The 19,388-nt window shown below is 40.5% G+C and overlaps 1 protein-coding gene across 3 annotated transcripts in view; it reads left to right on the plus strand.

Moving 5' to 3' along the window:
• Nucleotides 1-1,495: 1,495 nt before the first annotated feature.
• The window catches only part of LOC122644581 (pre-mRNA-processing protein 40C), a 94,287-nt gene continuing 76,394 nt past the window's right edge, over nucleotides 1,496-19,388 (plus strand). For 2 of the 3 annotated variants that reach the window (XM_043837959.1, XM_043837958.1), the window contains exons 1-7: nucleotides 2,647-2,772; nucleotides 4,886-5,213; nucleotides 5,671-5,814; nucleotides 6,612-6,845; nucleotides 8,392-9,037; nucleotides 9,127-9,278; nucleotides 13,136-13,173. In XM_043837959.1, the coding sequence (XP_043693894.1) occupies nucleotides 2,744-2,772; nucleotides 4,886-5,213; nucleotides 5,671-5,814; nucleotides 6,612-6,845; nucleotides 8,392-9,037; nucleotides 9,127-9,278; nucleotides 13,136-13,173 (1,571 nt within the window). In that variant the 5' untranslated portion in view covers nucleotides 2,647-2,743. Of the gene's footprint in view, nucleotides 1,675-2,646; nucleotides 2,773-4,885; nucleotides 5,214-5,670; nucleotides 5,815-6,611; nucleotides 6,846-8,391; nucleotides 9,038-9,126; nucleotides 9,279-13,135; nucleotides 13,174-19,388 lie in introns of those variants that run through there. The other variant, XM_043837960.1, reaches the window with a different exon arrangement.

Raw genomic sequence — 19,388 nt, forward strand, 5'->3', positions numbered from 1 at the left:
TTTTGGCCTTAATTAACCTATACTTTTGGAAGTCTATTTGGCTTACCTGGCTTACCCTTAGCCCATTACCAAGGTACCTTTTATATATTTAATCCCATCAACTCTTAAGGTCTATTCAAGAAATATATTCATACCAAAGCCTAATGCTACTGGGGAAAGAAAAGGAAAACGGGAATTCTTGAAGATTTGAATTCCATAGAGAAAAAAATCCAATGCCAAGGAAAATTCATTGACTCAAACTTGGGGCAAAAGAAAATGAGAGTTCAAAACATTTTTTTTAAAGAATAAACAATCAAAGTGAAACAATAGTCAAAGTTGGGGTGAAGAAAGAAATATCTCTCACAAAATTGGAAATGGGATGTGAGAGATGGAAATAAAGTAACTAGGGCAAAAGTTGCTAAGTTTCGATTAATTAGATCCTGGGTGCATTTTTAAGTTTTTACCTTTAATTGGAATCCAATCCTTAACCCCATTACAATCTAGTAAGTCCTCTTAGGCAGAATGACGATGAGATTTTCATTAACAGCTTCGAGCTCACCCAACTATGAAGTAACTTAATTATCAAGGTTTTGACACTAGTACATCAGTTGTCTAAACTGCATTTGACTTGATCCTTATCCAAGGGTACTTAGGCAACTTGAAAAAGGAATTGTTCAAGTTCGGTCACTCCAACAAACTAACAAATAAAAGAAAAATGCTAGTGGGGTCATCACCCATATCATCTCTAGCATACTATTTCCTTCCAATCCCCAAAGCTAGAATCTTTTCCGGTCTTGATCCGTCAGATCCTCCAACTCCTTTTCACCTTCATGTTTATCTACTATACATGTCCATCGGTCGACAATGTGTCATCAGTGAACTTATCGTTTCCAAAACATCTTTTCCATTCATATAAATACGCCAATCTGGCTTCTAATTCCATTATTACACTCTCCAACTAAGATAAATCTTTTATCTTAACAACAACAATTCAGCCTTATACCAATTAAATGGGGTCTGCCATATGGATCCTTACACACATAAAAAAAAGGGTGATTAGGGTCAACTGCACGGATCCTTGCCCTCCAATTAACTCTATTAAGTGTCATACAAGAAATAAGATCTACCTAGGGTCATTGTAGGCCCGCCCCTTGCTCTTGTAGTACCTTTAATCTGAATCAAGTCACTCCTCCAAACTGAAGCATTCGACAGCCTCGATTGAACATGATCATACCACTTCAAAGTGACTTTCCAGTAGCTTATCTTGAATCAGGGCTACTGCCAAACCCACTCTAATATTAATCATCATATTGTCTAGGGCTCGATTTAGGGTTTCTACAGTCAATGGGCTGAAAAGTTACAAAAGCAGTGCGATCTCTCGGCCCATTATGGCTGGCCCAAGAGCTTCACATGCCCACAAGCCGTTCACCGAACCTCTTCACATTTGTCTTAGGCTCCAGGCAAATGTTAAACAAAGGGTCTCCCGTCTCCGAGTCCCAGCTCCCTATTTCCCAAAAGGCCGGTTCAGAGAAGCGCTGTCACGACTCACGAGTCATTTCTTCCGGAAACGAAAGAAAGAAGCCTCTCTGCTTCACATCTCTTCAACAGCACTGCTAACGCAGATTGACGTTTGTGACACCGAAAGCTCCATTTTTGTAATCAGTCGCTCGTTCGTTTCTTCTTTCATTATATCAGGTTATTCATTTCGTTTCTGCGATTTTTCATTACAGATATTTTGTCATTCCTCTTCGAATAAAAAATCAGTTATTCTTTTCTGCTTTATTGTTCATCCTGTCTGAATCTTTATTGTCACCTAACTCTGCATTTTTCATATCGTAGAGTTGTTTCTATCACTACATATAGAATTTTAGCTTTCTTTGTTTCTGTTATTGGTTCTGTGTGTACATTCAACCTCGACATGAACGCCTTTTGGAGGATTTCCGACGCGGTGACATTAGGGAAACTGTAAAGAGGAAAATTTTTTTTTTTTACCGTACTGTTCTTTAAAATGGTTTTCATGGAAAACCTCAAACTTTAGTATGACTGGGTACCAACTGTACCTGGTTGTCCTTAGGCTGAGACTAGTATGCAAAAATGCTCCCTAATTTAAGTAGTCCAATGAAGGAAAGCACCTGGGTGAACTTCAACACTGAACTTGGGGACTTCGATCATGATTCCTTAATCCCTCCACACGCTCAAGTGAGATCTTAAAGTATGTTAATTTCTGGTTCCCTTCTGGGTTCTATTATATTTTAGCAGCTTAACCAACTCTACAATCCTTTTCGGCAATTCTATAATCATGGGACACTTTATGGGTTTTGTAAGAAATAAGTCATTTGTATCTTTTGTCCTCAATTTTGTTCAGTTAGACGCATGTGGTAATTAATAGTAGCTGAAATTGAATTTCTTTTTCTCTACTGATAGAGATGAATAAATGTAATGTTATTTCTGAATTTACGAGAAATTTATTTCTATTATCTAAGAAATAGGGCTCACAAACAATACCATATTCCCTTCCCTGGGGTCCAAAAGGGAAACTCTCATAAATGGTGTCTGTTGATGCCTGGGACAGCTGGAAAATATTTTAAACTGTAGGAGAAAGAGAACCTGCATCTTAAGTGGTTGATCACTGTTTAAGTTAATTTTTGTTGTGATTAAATCGTAATTCCACTAGGAGAATGGAGAGGTTAGACATCTATATTCCATCTCACAGAGATGAAGCAGTTAGCAGTCACTGGAATTCTATCAGAAGAAGAAAACGAGGATGCATGCTTCTACGGCTGGATGTATTAGGCAGTAGGATATTTACTCTCATTTTTTTTATTAGTTATGAAGGAGTTCTGTGCATGGGCTTTAGTTATGGTTTTTTTTTTAGCTGTCAATTATAAGCCCAGGGGTTGAGTTGTAAGTTATTTAATTTAAGCTGGTCAATCATGGGATCGGTATACTGTTTAAGACTAGTTTAATTGATTGCAAAAGTAGTCCGCGTGTTTTTTTTATAGTTTTAGTCCAATTTTTAATAATATGTTTAGCTAAGTTTTGTAAGGCTATAAAATCCTGGTTGTGTGGACGAATTGAATATTTTTGTTTATATTTTTATTTTTTGCCAGTTTGGAGACTTGAAAACATGGTTTCCTTTTGTTAGCACTGTAGAGCTTCACAGCTTGACTACTGCTGTTTTCTCTCTCTACAAATAAGGTTTTTCAATCCTTTCTTACATTTTGCTTTTGGATTTTCTTGTGTAAAGCATTCTGTATCCGCAGCTCATTCTATTTTGTTTTTCTTAGCCATGGTTGATGTAGATGCAGGTTGGAAATGTAGATTTCCTGTCTAAGTAGTAAGTAGTCTTGAATTCTAAGGCTGTATTGGGTTGTCAAGAGAGTGTGAGAAGGTTAAAGGGTAGGAGAGTATAGGGAAGTGAAGTGAGGTGAAACTGAGGTGCAAGAAAATGACACATTTTTTCAAAGTTGATGTTTGGTTGTAAATTGTAATAAGAAATTGTAAGAAATTGAGTGGGACCCACTCACTTATTAAGGTTTCATATGCTGTCCCACAAAATCTCACCATTTTGGTATGATTCTTCGATTACCTATTTGGGAGAATGAGAAAGTGGGTGAGAAAAGTTCCATTGTTATGGTCACCACTTTCTCATTCAATCAAACACCAAAGTTTGAGAGAAAGCACCCAAAAAAGTGGAATTTTCACACACTCTCTAGACTCTCGAGGACCATACACAACAACAACAGCAGCGACATAGCCTTATCCCAACTAAATGGGGTCGGCCACGTGGATCCTAGCTCTCTAGTCAGCTCTATTTGAAGTCATATGTGATACAAGGCCTAAGCTAAGCATGTCTTTCCTCACCACTTCTCCTATGGTAATTTTTGGCCTGTTCCTGGCTCATTTAGTTCCCTCAATCTGAATCAAATAATTCCTTCGTACTGGGTTTTCCAAGGCCTCCGTTGAACATGGCCATGCCACATCAAACGATTCTCTCGAAGCTTATCATGAATTGGAGCTACTCCCAATCGAGTTCTAATATGGTCATTCCTTACTTTATCCTTCCTAGTTTTGCCATAAATCCATCTCAACGTCCTCATCTCCGCTACACTTAGTTTATTTATATGACGCTTCTCAACTGCTCAATAGTTTTTACCATCATCATAGCCGGTCGATAGTCCTATAAAATTTTCTTTAAGTTTTAAAGGAATACGTCGATCACATAGCACTTTGGACCATAGTTGTCAAGGCGTCCAAGCGCCTTGGTCGACTTGGGCTCCTTGGTCGTGTAGTTGGTGTCGCCTTGATTTTGGACCCTCTCCAATGCCTTGGGTCGCCTAGACGCTGTGACAATTATGCTCCGGACACACCTCTCGATTCATCCATCCTACCTCATCATCTATGTCACCTTCTTTATTTACGATAGAGCCCATATATCTAAAATAGTCACTTTATGGAATCTCCCTCTCATCAATATTGACCACCTCATTACCATATATTCCGGCTTAGTTCTACTTATCTTAAGACCTTTTGATTCCAAAGTTGATCTCCATAGCTCCAACTTGGCGTTAATCCTTGCTTTTGTCTCATCCACCAAAACAATATCATCCGCATAAAGCATACACTAAGGAGCCTCATCTTGTATGTCTCTGGTTAAATCATTCATGATAAGTGCAAACAAATAAGGGCTTAAGGCTGATCCTTGATGTAACCCAATTGTAATTGGGAATTCACTACCTTGACCCCCCACAGTTCCTAAGAGGTAATGCATTATCAGATTATTTTTGTTTATTCGTATTTTTTTTTGCGTGTATTTAGGTTTTTACTGTCTAAGGGTCACTGAGAATTCTATCTTTTGTTTAATGAACATGTTGATTTCTCATCTTCTTCACTGTATCTTTTACAGACAATCAATGTCGTCACCAGCCTGGATAACACAGGAAGTGCAATCTGCAGCTTCTGGGGTAGTTGCCGAAGCCTCTGTCTCGGGACCACTTGTTGCAGGGTCAAATATTGGCCCTCCAACTCCAACTGCTGCTCCTCCAGCTCCAGTGGTCGGCCCACTAACTCCGAAGGGTCCATATAGTACTGCAAGTGATGCAGTGCAAGATCCTGTCAGAGCGAAATTTGTCAATGCACCGGGATATGTTGTTCCTGCACCTTCATTTACTTACAATGTGGTTCCTAAGGCTAACAGTTTGTCTGGAAGCTCTCAGCACCTTTCATCTAGTAATGTAAGTTATCGGTTCTTTTGTTCTTTGCCAATAAGACATTAATACAAATTTCATTTGGCCAAAGTTTGTTTCTACAGCATGCCCAAGAAGCCTTTCCTTGATGACCCACTTAGTTTTTCCACAGTTCTGACAGTGGATAGATAGGTTACAGTTTATATTGGCCACTTGTCGAATTTGTAAAATTTTATAATATACCCCAGTTTGTTGGCATTTTCCTTTGTATTTCGCCATCCATTTGTTTTCAACCAATTTTTAAAGTTTTGAGTTTAATTGAATTTTTCATGTTATTACTGAAATTAGACAGGTGAGCAGTGTACATAATGCCCTACCTGGCCACAATTGGGGCCCCTGGGTGTACATCATCTTATTGTTTCTGTCATTATTATTATTCTTTTCTTAGTTGTATGGATATTATTCTGTCTTTCAAGTTTAGTTGGTTAGCTGATTACAAATGCAGGCTTTAAAGTCAAATCCAGCAGAGTCTGCAGCAACACTTCAACCTCCAGTACCTGGTCAGTCTTCAAGTGGATCCACTTTGTCATACAATATCTCGCCAGCTATAGTTGGGACCCCTAGTGGCCAGCAGTTTCAGTCAGGCAATGTAAGGCTTCTATCTTTTATTATGTCAGCACAACCTTGAGTACTATCCATGAACTGAAAAGGAGCATGCATGCAAATGACCTGCCATCTGATGCATTACATCTATATCTCTTTCACCACACATTTAGGTGATCTGATGATTTAAATCCCCATCTATTGCATTCCTCTATGCTGTTAAAAAAAGGCGGGGGTTTGGCAAGGAAAATAGTGGAAGTTCATCAATCAAGTCAATGTTTAGCCGAGTTCTCCCAGGTATTACACACCTGATGGACAAGCATGATCTTTTGTATGGTAGGCCACTATTATTGTTTAGTGGTACTTGTCATTACCCTGTGTGCATCTTAGATTGATTTCTTGTTTTTTTCTGTTTTACTTTGCAGATTATTTTCTTCTTCTTTCTGTTTTACTTTGAAGGATATGAGATGTTGTCTTGCTACATTTTCTGGATAATTATAACCATAATTTCTGTCCTTAAACGAATTACTCCCCCACCCCCCTCCCCCCAAAAAAAGAAAAAAAGAAAAAGAAAAAAAAAGAGCTTGACCTACAAGTAAACAGGTTGGAATGAGAGATAGAATGTAGGGAATTTGGTAAGATACTAGAAAAAAAAAAGTAAGTATATGTTATTTTCAGTCAATAGCCTTAATAGAGTTACACCTTTCTTGTAACCTGGCATGGGCCAACCATATTAAAATTGAACCCATCCCATTGTCATCCTTACTCCAATGTTCTGTATATACACTTCCTCAAGGGCTTATGTTTGTTTATTCTGTTTCGGTCCTTTCGGATGCTTTCCAGGTTAGTGTTTCAGGTCGCTCAGAGGGTGCTAAGACTACTGCAACAAGTGCAGTACCCCAACAACCTCCAGTTTCAGGGCAGCTTACTCCATTTGCTTCTGTAACTGCTGCTCAGATGATGCCACCTCTGATACCCTCCCCTGTCTCTGTTCCAAAAGGAGCCTCATCTATTGCAGCAGGTTTTTCTTTTGGTGGGATTTCTCAATTGGCGCAGAAGGATCCATCTTCAAATTCTGTATGTATTTTGGTTAATATTCATCCTTCTCATGTACAGGAGTAAATAACCTTGTAACTTGGTTCTTGAAAATTTCATTGGAGACTGACTGAGCTGGCCCAAAATCTGGCTTCTGGCTTATACTCAGCCTCAGGTTTCTTGAGGCTGATTAAAACCAACATGACCATTACAAACTTTGACCCCTTGGATTTGAGTGGTTGAGTCATAACTAGTGATTCGGGATTTTTCCCCCTCGAAGCTAGTTTGGTAGTTCGTAGGTTAGCAGGTGAGGTTAAGATGGTTTTGGATACCAAAGTTGTCAAGGTGTCGCCTAGATGGTCCTTGCAGTTCAAAGTGACTACTTGCCAAGTTGTCCAGGCACTCGGTACTCAAAACTTAGGGGAAAGACTGGATAACAATAAGAAGTCGTCCATGGAATAAAAGAGGGGGGGGGGGATGAGGAAAAAGATGAGATAAAAAGAAGAGGGGGGGAGAAGAAGAGCAAGAAAGAGGTGCAGCAGCAGCGACTACCACCGCCAGTGAAGGTAACAGCAGCAGTCACTGTTGTTGTCACTCCTGGTGAAGATGAAAAGGATGCCATAGCAATAGCAACCACCATCACCACCGCTGCCGGAGAAACTGTAATCATTGCCGGTGCTGGAGAAGAAGGGGAAGTAGAAGAGAAGAAAAACCTACATGTTTTGTTATTGTTGAAACCTTTGAGGGAGCTCATCAAGACCTTTAATGGAGCCTTGGAACCTCATTTGCTTCTTGAGTTAGAGTGTGTGTGTGCATGCGGACAGGGAAAAAAAAAAACTAAAAGTATTTTTGTTTAATACATAACAGAATATGATACTATCATGAGGACAAAACTATAGACCTTCTCTAAAAATAAGTGCAATGAAGTCATTTACAAGAGAGGAACTAGTAAATGTAAACTTCTATCGGATGCTTTAGCTGCCTGGGTGCCTGCATAGGATTGCCTTGCTGCCATGACAACTATGCTGGACACCAGACTAACACATGAACAAATTTGATGAAGGAAATAGTAAAGTTGACATTAGCCATGAAAGATTTGAATCAATTATAAACCTCAGATGTAGAGCCAAAATGACCAGTATGAAATTTGACCCCCTGATTTGATTGCAACTAAATTTGATTTGGCTGGGTCATGACCCATGATTTCAGGACTTCTTTTCTTATACCGTAGGAAGTTTGGTAGTTAGTAGGTTAGCAGGTAAGGTTAAGATCGGTCTGGGACACTGCATTAGTACATGACTAAATGTACAATGTTGATCAAGTAAATGGTCAAGTTGGCTCTCAGCCATGAAAAATGACAGTGGTGCACTTCTTATATAGAGCATTAAAATTCAGATGGTTCCAGTTTCTTGGTAAACTTTATGTTTTGGTGATCATATTTTTAATTGCTGTCCAAGTTCAAACAAGCAGTTTAGCAGTTAGGAGCATTGGGAGAGAGTCTTGGGAAATGATAGATATAATGATGCATAAATTACCATGTAATACATGACTTTCACCTGTGATGATCATATTCCTTGAATGATTGCAGAATGCCTCAGCTACAGTTGTAAAAGGAGCTGGGACTTCATCAGCCACATCGTCTAGTGCACAGTCTGTACCATTATCTGTTAATACTTCTAGTTCTTCAATGACTATTCCTGTGAGTCATAACTCATATCCTGCAACTATATGGATGTCCACTGCTCCATCTTTTCCTGGTTCCGTGGGAATGCTGGGAACACCTGGAACACCTGGACCTCCAGGTATAGCTCCATCTGCATCAATGTCTACTGTTGCAGTCCGGTTGGCAGCCCCAGATTCTTCATCCACTGCGGTGCCAAGACCCCTCATAACATCTACAACTGCAGCTCCGTCAAATCCAATCTTGCAACAGCCGATATATCCCCCCTATTCACCTTTGCTTCCTATGGCTCCATCCCCCCAGGGATGGCTAACCCCACAGATTGGTGGCTTGCAGAGGCCTCCATTTCTACAATACCCTGGTGTACTTCCAGGTCCCTTTCCTATGCCCATACGGGGCATGCCTGTTCCTTCTGTTCCGATCCCTGAATCACAACCTTCTGGTGTTTCTCCAATAGGACCTCCTGGAGGAACTCCCACATCATCTGTGGGATCTGGTAATCAGCTGGTGAACAATACAGGGAAACAATCTGAAGTATCCTCTCCAGGAATTGGTATGTTCAAGATTTCGAGTCAGATTTGCGCAACTTATTAATTTTAATTTGGTCAATTTTTCTCATGAATGTTCTGTGGTATTTTGTAGATCAAGGGAAACATGCTAAGGATGGAGGTGCTGTCAATAATGAAGAACTGGTTGCTTGGACGGCCCACAAGACTGAGACAGGAGCTGTGTATTACTATAATGCATTCACTGGAGAGTCAACTTACGAGAAACCTGCTGGCTTTAAAGGGGAGGTAATTGCTATAAGACGTATTGTCTTTTAAGTATCAATTATCATAGGTTTGTGTGGGCATGTTCATCTATGTTTTCATTTAAATTATGCATTTTTAACCAGCCAAGTTTTAAACAAAGTGATGCGGGAGGCCCCTTTGTTGGGAGAATAAGCCCACATCGGTTACTCCTAAAGCATTCCGTTTCCTCATATACCTGTGAGTCTTTTCACAGAATAGTTCATGCTTTTGCGATGGTATCATGGTAATCTACATGATATCAGAGCAGGTCTGGTCCTGCCTCCATCTCGTTCTGTCATCTATGCATCCGTGCATGCGTATGCAGTTCTGTCCTGCCTACATGTGGGGTGGGGGAAGTGTAGGGAGAATATTCCCACATTGGTTACCCCTAAAGGCTAAAGCCTTCCATTGCCTCATATACCTGTGAGTCCCTGTGCCTAATAGTTCGATCTTTTGGGTTGGATATTTACACCCTTGAGGCAAAGGACTAAAATGTTGGTATCAGAGACCAAATTAGACACTGCTGATCCCAATCTAGATTGGTCGATCCAGCCCAATACTGGCTGATCTATGAGGGAATGATGTTGTCCTCAGGCAATGTCGGCTGAATTGGAGCTGTCTGATCCTGATTTGTATCGGCTGATCTGCTGAAGCTGATTTAGAGACTCAATCCCTTGCTTGAGGCTGGCGAATATTTTCTCATTTCAGTATTTTGCCTTTCTCTTTCTCTCTCTCTCTCTCTCTCTCTCTCTAATGCAGGACAGGATAACAAATCAATCCAACAGTTTCCAACTGTTTCTTATGTGCCCTCAAATAGTACCGCAAACAATCCTAGTTTACTATCTCTGCCACTGTGATTAGTAACTTGGAACAGACTAAAAATCAATCATAAATTTGTGAAAACTCCAGTAATGCTCCGGGTCCAGCCAAACTTCACCAATATACATTACCACCTTTGTCCCTTCTAAAATCAATCATCACCGGAGATTTAAATTTCAACCAAGAGTATTGTGGGGTTACTGTAGCAGTCAGTTATAAAAAACCAATTTTATCTTCAAACAACACATACAGAACTCTACCAACACCAAACTAATGTAGTCGCTTTTAGGAGGGAGTATTACAGTAAAAAATTGGATTACACAAACTTTATAGATAGGAATTTTAGATTTGGATTATGACTCCAAACTTTAGTCAAAACAGAGTGACTGGAACTGTTATTTTAACTTCCAATGAGGGGCACAGCAGATTTGTGTAGTCAACAGAGTATATGATGCATATCAGCAAGGAAGATGCTCAAAAGAATATCAAAGGAAAAAAGAACTTGAGGCATTTACTCAATAACTAAGTTGTTAACTTACTGCTGTGACCGAGTAAACTTAGCTGGCGGTTTATCATTGAACCATTTTTCTTGTTCTGGTGTAATAGTGGTAGATAGAGACACAGTTTTGTTTTGTCTTCTTTCTTAGAGTTTTATTTTATCTTAAAGTGTTAGTTAAGGTAAGGGTATAGTTGTGTTTTAGTGGAACACTTTGTTTATTTAAGTTCCTAATGTAATTAAAACAATCCAATACTGCTTCACAGTATGGAGAGTTTTGTTTTTCTTTCTTAGCTTGGTTTTCCTGCTTAGGACATGTTTTCTACGTAGAGTGACTGAGTCTAACTCAGTTCTCTGTATATTGATGTTAAGGAAAGCCTACCCCATGATTTATATTTTGAATAAAGTTTGGTTCTTCCAAGCATGGTACTAAATCTCGTTTTAATTTCCGAGATACCGAAATTTCGTCGAAATATGGTATTTTTCTGTGGGTGTAAAATGCCAAAAATGACCGAGATTTCCGAAATTTTCGAAACGAGATGACCGAAATTACCGAAATATTCGAAATATTGCATTTTTTCATATCGGACTTGCGTTTCGTTTCGGACAGGTCGAGATACTCGAAATATTCGATATCTTGACCGAAATTTCGCTAGTTTTAGTACTATGCTTCCAAGTTCCAACATGGTCTGTGGGATTCAGATTGCTGGCTGTGGGATGCAGTTGCTGCCTGGTGAGATGCTAGGTTGATCAGTGGGATGCTGATTGAGGCTTTAGTGAGAAGCTCAGGTCATATCATCATATATTCTTCTTCTACTCTTCTCCTTCACTATTAATTTCTTCAAACAGGTCAGTGATTAATCTTATTATCTTGCGTATGTTACTATGTTATTGGATTGAATCTGTTATTTTCCCCTCAGATTTCATTGGGTATTCAGACCTGATTTTATATCCTACAGTCGCAGACTCGCAGTTCTTATGTTTCTGTTGTTTGTGTTAAGATCCAATCTCTGATCTGTTTTATCAGTTCTTTCTGCAGCTAAAACTCTTTGATATCTTGAGTTTTGAATTAAGTTTTTCAGATCAGAATATATATTCAGAATTAGCATATGATTTTCTGTTGATTTCAGTTTTCAAAATCTGATCTTGATAAAGATTCAACCAAGTTTTGTTCTGTTAGTACTCTCCCAAGTTTAAGTTCTTGAATGTGCTGTTATTACTACTGGTTACTTTTTAACCCTGCTTCAGATCCACAAGTCAGAATTTAACTCTGCTTTTAAATCTGGTTTCTGATCTATTGTTGTTGCTTGGTTATATTCTGTTTAATCATTCTTCAATACTGTTTTGATTCCCTAAAAGACCTGAGATTGATCCCTTGATCTGGAAACCCTAATCTAGAGTTCTACTCTCCATAGAAATCCTCTGGATTTATAGGTCCAACTGTTGGATCAGATTAATCTTTTGTGAAGTTATTATTGACTATAAATCAGACCTTCGACCAGTATATTGTATGCATCTGAACTTCTGATTATAACTGATTTCACTTAGTTCTGACCTTTTATTCTTCACTGCAATCATAGTTAACAATTGAGTTTCTGAACCTACTCTCCTAGGCTTCTAGAAACCCATCTATAAACAACTTCTTGTAATCTGGAACAAGGTAGGGGTGGAAGATCTTACCAGAAGTTGTAGAATAATAAAGAATTCAACACCAATCCTGTAATACAGTCCGGACATAGTAGCAGCAAACCAGAATCTTGTAATAGCAACTAAGAACAAAGAAAAACTTCAATGATTTCAAAACTAACAAACTTTTTCTTCCTCCTATGTGAGGACCTTAAACTGACTACTACGATTCTAGAAAAGGGAAAAAACTAAAAAGAAAATATTCTTTGTAATCCAAATGCTCTAAAACTGGAAAATCAAATAAACTCACCTACATATATCTCCCATTTCCCTCTTGATTACAACTAATTCCCAAAGAAACCCTGTATTTCCAACTTATTCCCTGAGAGTTTCCATATTGAATGAAACCCCTTAATAACATTTTCTGCCGGTCCCTCCCTGTAAAGAAGCCCATGGGTTAACTGGCTGGGTTGGGCTGCTGCCCTTCTTGTAGGGTGGCACATACTTTCCTGGCCCACTACTAATAATAGGCTCATCATGCTTCTTTGATCTCCAGGATGGTCCCTCATCATTCTCTCTCTCTCTCTCTCTCTCTCTCTCTCTCTAAATGACTTATTCCAAGTAAAAGGATGTCCTAAACATATCATTCTGATATTTAGGACCAAAATTACATGATCATTTTCATCGTACTTTATGAACAATAGAAAGCTTACTAGGGGATTCTTCTCGTGTTTTCATGAATTATTTACTCTCTCTCAGAAATGACCAGTAATAGACAGTGGTTATGAATGATTTTAGTCTTTATTTTCTTACACAACTATGTTTTAAAGTTTTCCCCATGGTTTTTGTAGCAGACACTTCTTTTTTTTTTTTCTTGCGTTATTCTTCTTGAGTAGTAACTCTCGCCCATTTTTTGCAGCCAGAGAAAGTCACAGAGCAGCCTACTCCTGTTTCATGGTACGTCCTGTCTAATTGTTCTGGAACCCTCATATTTAAAACAATTATTGTCTTGTTGAAATTTATAGGGAGAAAGTATTCTTTTTAAGTTGTTTCCGTTGCCTTTGTGAGTGTCAATGTCATTTTCTTGTGGTAGGTCAAAAGGCTAGTTAATTATTACTTACAGTATACAAGCATGATAGTTTATTGAAATCTGTGGATTTTTCTTTTAAATGGCCCTCTTTAAGCATCACCAAGTGTGTTTGTGATCAGTATTTTTGTTATGGATAGCTTACAATAATCACTGGAGTGATGGGACTTGAGTAGTTACTCTGCATAGATATTTTTATGGATCCATATTCACATTGTGTTGTATAGAAGATGATCATGATATACTGACATGGTTCAAAGAACTAGAAATGTATTGTGCCTGATTCACATCACTTTTCGGGTTACTGACAAAAGTAGAGATGGTGACCCTATGATTCCTGTGTGCCCTCTGCTTGTATTGATGATATGAAATGTCATATATGGATGTGTAGCATCAATGGCCACAGCTTGAAAGATTGATTTTGTTACACTACTTGCAAATCCACTTATATTCTCTTCTGGAAAGCTCTTCTTTTGCATTCTACATTTTGTAGACCTAGGTCCTTCAGACTTTACTGGGCAAAAGAATTGGCTCATAAAGTTAAAGTGGATTGTTGGGGATCTCATTAAGTATTTGGGTTTACTAGGTTTGTTTTTCACCGTTCTACGTGTTATTTGAATCAACATTCAAGAAGTTTGAAATATTTCGGATTTCAATTGAAACATGGCCGAAATCCTGCAGGTTTCGGTGGATGGTTTTGTTTGATGATTTCAGTGTTCAAACAGCCATATTTTGGTCTGAAACTTGGTAGAGACCCTAATTAAGCATCCCTAAACATAATGGTATTGTTAAAAAACACGCTCAAAATGTTAGTTTGGTTTTGTACCTTAGGTTGGCAGTGTATTCCGTACCTTGCCTGTATATTTCTCAGAGATAGCCTATTTTTTTTTTTGGGTGAATAGCAAAATTCATTATCAAAGAGAAGAAGAAAACAACAGCCCCAGAAAAAGGGGAAGAAAAAGAATAAAAGACAACAAAAGACCCCAACCTCAAACAGAGGAGGCAGAGGCTCGAAGAGAGATAGAAGAGATACCCCAGGAAGCAACAATGATCCTGTTCCTTGGGGTATCAATACAAATAGATGGGGCAGGCAAAGAGAGCTTGGCTTTAATTTCAAAAGAAATGGAATCACAAATCTGGGCCAAAGTCTTGGAGTTGGAAGTCCATTTCCTGATATTACACTCCATCCAAATATGATTGATAGCCGCACAGAAAGCCAACTTGCCAACTGAGTCGCAAAGAGTAGAACCGGCAAAAGTCATATCAACCCAGATCCATTCTTTGTCGAAAGAGAGAATTCTCCTACTTCTAGGCCAGCATTTTGAGAGGATGCTTTTCCAGATGGAAGCAGAGAGAGGGCAAACAAAAAAGAGATGGTCAATATCTTCCATGGCATTCCAGCAAAGACCACACAAAGGGGAGACAACAATCTGGCGATGACGGAGAAAGGACTGCGTTGGAAGGCAGTAAGAGAGAGCTCTCCAGGCAGTGAAGCAGTGCCTAGGGATGTGATGCTTGAACCAATGCAAGTTCCTCCAGGGAGCTAAAGGGCCTCTAGAACGGATAAAATCCCAAGCAGCCTTAGATGAAAATGAACCAGAAGAGCTTCTAGATAGCAGAATCTTCTCTCCCCGAGGGTCTTCTAGCGATAGAAGGCAAAACACTCCAAATATTGGTGAGCGCAGGAATGAGGGAGGTTGGAGGAGACCAACCAGCAGGATTTAAAATGTCAGACACCAAAGTTTGTCTTGGAAGCCCAGAGCTGTAAATAGTTCTAGAGCTAACAAGTTGAGCAAGGATTCCCATAGGATGCCAAGCACCTTCCTTCTTTGGAATGAGACAAATAAAAGTGTGGTTAATCCCTTTAATCTGACTGGGATTAAGGAAGAAACTCCTGATAGCTTTTATAAGATCCTCCTTGATAATATCCCAGGAAGCTAAGAAGCCCATACTGAAACCATCAGGACCAGGAGCCCCATTCACCTTGAGAGACTGAATAGTAGCAACAATTTCATCTTCATTTGGGATAGACTGGAGAGAAGAAATGAGCTCACTGGGGATAACTTTATTGAGCAAGTCGTTTGGGATGGAACCCGAATCAGCCATAGGACCATTGAAAAGATCTTTGAAATAGTTGACAGCCATATCTTTAATATCATTGACTCTGGTGACAGGAGAACCATCAGGGGCCATGAGCTGCAAAATGGAGTTAATATTTGACCTCGATTTCAAAGAACGATGAAAAAAGGCAGTGTTAGAATCTCCCAAATCCAGCCACTTGATCCTCGATTTCTGCTTAAGATAACTCTCCTCTTGAGAAAGTAAAAAGGACAGCTCTAAAGAAACCACTTTCTCATCTTCGGCAAGAGACCCATTGAGGTTATCAGAATGGAGCTGCAACTGAAAAGAGGCAAGCTTCTCCTTGCAATCTAACACATTCTGAGAAATATTCCCAAAGATGTCATAATTCCACACTTTGAGAACAGCCTTCACATTACGGAGCTTCCTGGCAAAAGCAATAAGGGGGGAAGAGAAGGCTTGCACAGGCAAATTCCAAGCTTCCATGACTATAGTTACGAAGGAAGGATGAGATGCCCACATACCAAAATATTTGAAGGGTTTGGGGCCAAACGATGTTAGAGGCTGAATGTATAAGGATATTGGGCAGTGGTCAGAGATACCTGGGGGATCAAAAACTGCATGAGAGGCTGGGAATGAAGAGAGCCAAGCTTCATTAACAATAACTCGATCAAGCTTTCAAGCAATGCGAGCACTACCCGACCTTTTGTTGTTCCAAGAGAAAGTTGGGCCAGTCCAACGAAGATCATTCACTCCAATATCATCAAGACAATCATTAAAGGAGTTGACAGAATCCATCTTTAGATGATCACCACCCTGCTTTTCATGGCCATATCTGATAACGTTAAAGTCACGTCCCAAACCGCAACGGAGCGAGCCACACTGATCAGAAATAGAGCTCTAGTCAGTCCAAAGAGAGAGCCTCTCAGTAGGGACATTGGATCCATAAATAACAGTGAAGTGGAAACAAAATTGGCCAAGGCAATCAGCAAAACAGAGATGCATGAATTGGGCAGAGGAGCTGAGGAGAGAAATATTGATTTTGGAGGGATCCCAAAGGACCCAAATTCTGCTGTTAGGATGATGGGAGGAGTTAGCCAAAAGAGACCAACCAGGGGCAATAGAATTCGAAATTCTAGAGGCATTAGACTTTTGATATGAGTCTCTAAGAGGCAACAAAAATTGGAACGAAGAAGTCGAATCTGGGATCGAACTGCAGCGTGCTTTGAAGGGGAATTGAGACCTCGAGTGTTCCAAAGGACATCAAGATTCATTTGGACAAAGGGAGAGGGGGTGGCAGCAAAGACCCATGGAGCCTTGTGATGAAAGCACAAGATTGGGAAGAGCTACGGTGCCTTTGGAGATACGAGAGAGATGGGGAGAAGCAGCTTGGAGGGAGCTTTGGATGTTTTGAAACCAGAGGGCCAGACGAGGATTGGCTGTCGGGTGAAGAAGAAGAAATAGGAGCCGAATTAGAAAGGGGTATCGGGTAAGGGGAACAGACCCGAGATCCTAAAGTGATCGATCCAGGGTCCAGAATTAGCTCACGTGAAGGGGTAGAAGGAGAGAGAGTTAAAGAGAGAGTGGGGGCCATAAGGGTAGAGGTGGAAGGAAGAGAGGGAGCCAGATTGGGAAAAGGGGAGTCCACTGGGGTGGGGCCCACCGAGAGAGAAGAGTTAAAGGGTGAAAGACTTGGAGAGGGGATCAGAGAAGCAGGGGAACCAGTACGCAAGGAGGGAGTACCACACGGAGGAAGCGATGGGCAGGGGCCAACGTCGGAGGAGACTAGACAATCTCCTATGATACTCGCTGACGATCGAAGCTGAACAGGTCTTGTGTCAGGGGAACCAGAGGGAGAAGCCATTCTAGAGCTATAGCGTCTTGGAGCAAGAGCTAGTAGAACCTTGGTTCCAACAACAGGGTCTTTTCTCAGATGTTAGAAAATAACTAAAATATACAGATTGCAACTGACAAATGGAGAAAGATCATTTAATAATATTAAAAACGGGCGTACCGAGTGCACGTGGCTCCCGCCACTACAGGGTCTGGGGAGGGTCATATTTTGACATTTAATAATATTAAATGTCAAAATATTATAACAGCATAAGTGTACAGTCAGTCAACCGACATCAAAGGTGCAAATAAGCAAAAGACCCTTGCCCTTCCTCCTAGTCTCCTTTATGGCAATACCACATAGAGTTCCGGACGGGCTCGAAAAATGAGGACGATTGCTGCCGCCGACAAAACCATTTTTCCAACTCAATCACAAAAGATGACCACGCCATGTTATGTCGGAAGAAACACTCAAAGTCTATCACTACAACCTGATATATCATCAACATACTCTAGGTACCCTAACCTCGGATATAGATCACCGGGTCGGGAAGATGATGCAAACGTGCCTCCATTGCAGCTGCCTGCTTGGTGGACTTGACTGATAGGGTTTCTGGGGTTCTGAGAAGAAGAAGATGCTACCCCAAAAGATGCCACTCTCTGTGATTGATCATCATGAATAGTATGGAATGAAGATGACGAAGAGTTATGCTGATCAAACCCAGTATACCCTCTATATCTGATGCTGGATGTGTCTGTGGAAAATGATAGTGCATACCATTGTCCCGGCTGTCCATACCCCCAATATCCACTACTACTGTCCAGAGTGAGGCATCCAAGTGTGCCAGACAAGGAAGAAACATCCATTTCCATGTCAATACTGTCATGAAACATCTATCTCCATGACAAAGCTGTCATGCTCCTCATCTGGTCCGTACCTGCTGTGCATGTATGGGGTCACATGCACTATGGTCGGCATTCTGGGTAGCATGATCAAACTAAGTCTCTCCTGTGAATCAGATAGGCTCCGGCTCCGGCTCCGGCTCCAGCTCCGGCTCCCCCTTTGCCTGGTCATACTCCTCTCGAATGTTCGCAAATCTATCGCCATCACCACCACCATCATCTCCACCATTAGAGGGCGACAGTGTGCGAATGTGGCCCTTGGAATGTGACTAGTGGACATCCTCATCATCCCCGCCTGGCTAGAACTCAAAAGGTTGGTGTGTCTGTGTGTAGACTTAACCCTCTCGAGAGGGCATGAATTCACTAACATGGGCCCCATTTGGCTAGGAATCTCATGGTCGGGCCCACCATCGGGCTGATCCATCATTGAGTCACTGCGATCCCTCACCCACTCGTATAGGGCGAGTGAAAACATACTCCAATTGTGCTCTTATCCAGAGGCAGAACATTTCGAGGAGAGCACCTTAATTGCTATCTTACTCAGATTAGGTGCATGTTTTCCATATAGCACCCGCCATTCACCTGCATTAGAATATTCTTATTAAGTGCTAGAACTTGGATACATATATATGTAAAATTGTGAATTGAATGAAGAAACTAAGTCAGTGGACCTACCAGGAGCAATATTTTCCTAACCGGTCTTTGCGGCTGCACAATCGAAAAGTCCCTAGTGCAGCCTTGGTGGTCTTTAGCTATTTCCATTTCAAACACTGACATGTCAACATCAGTAGCTTAACGAGACTAACAGCATTAATTGTAAAAACTTAAGAAACTACAAGTATACCTCACTATTGAAGGCTGACTGGATATTTGGGTTCCGCTCCAACTTGGCCACCACATTCTCCATCGCATCTATCAAATCTTGATTCATCCCAAGTTTGTGCTTGTATTGGTAGTTGGGATTTAGATAGTAGATAGTATGCTGAAAATAATATAAAAGCACCCGTAAATGCTTATGAAATTATTAGTGGAAAGTAATTTGACTTCGATAAAGTATGGGGAAATGGTTTCTGTGGGGGGGGGGGGGAGTGTGGCCTTTGTGCTTAGACACAGAGGGGGGGGGGTGAATGATTGCCCCACCCCCATGAAAGGCGGAAATGCCCATCCTGTTGATGCTTTTGTACGCACTCCCATTGGCCGCTGCATGTGTGTAGGGGTCACGCTCCCTCACAGGGAACTCTTCCCCATAAAGTATAAACTAGAAATTAAA

Source organism: Telopea speciosissima, chromosome 11 (genome assembly GCF_018873765.1).
Source record: "Telopea speciosissima isolate NSW1024214 ecotype Mountain lineage chromosome 11, Tspe_v1, whole genome shotgun sequence".
NCBI lineage: Eukaryota > Viridiplantae > Streptophyta > Magnoliopsida > Proteales > Proteaceae > Telopea > Telopea speciosissima.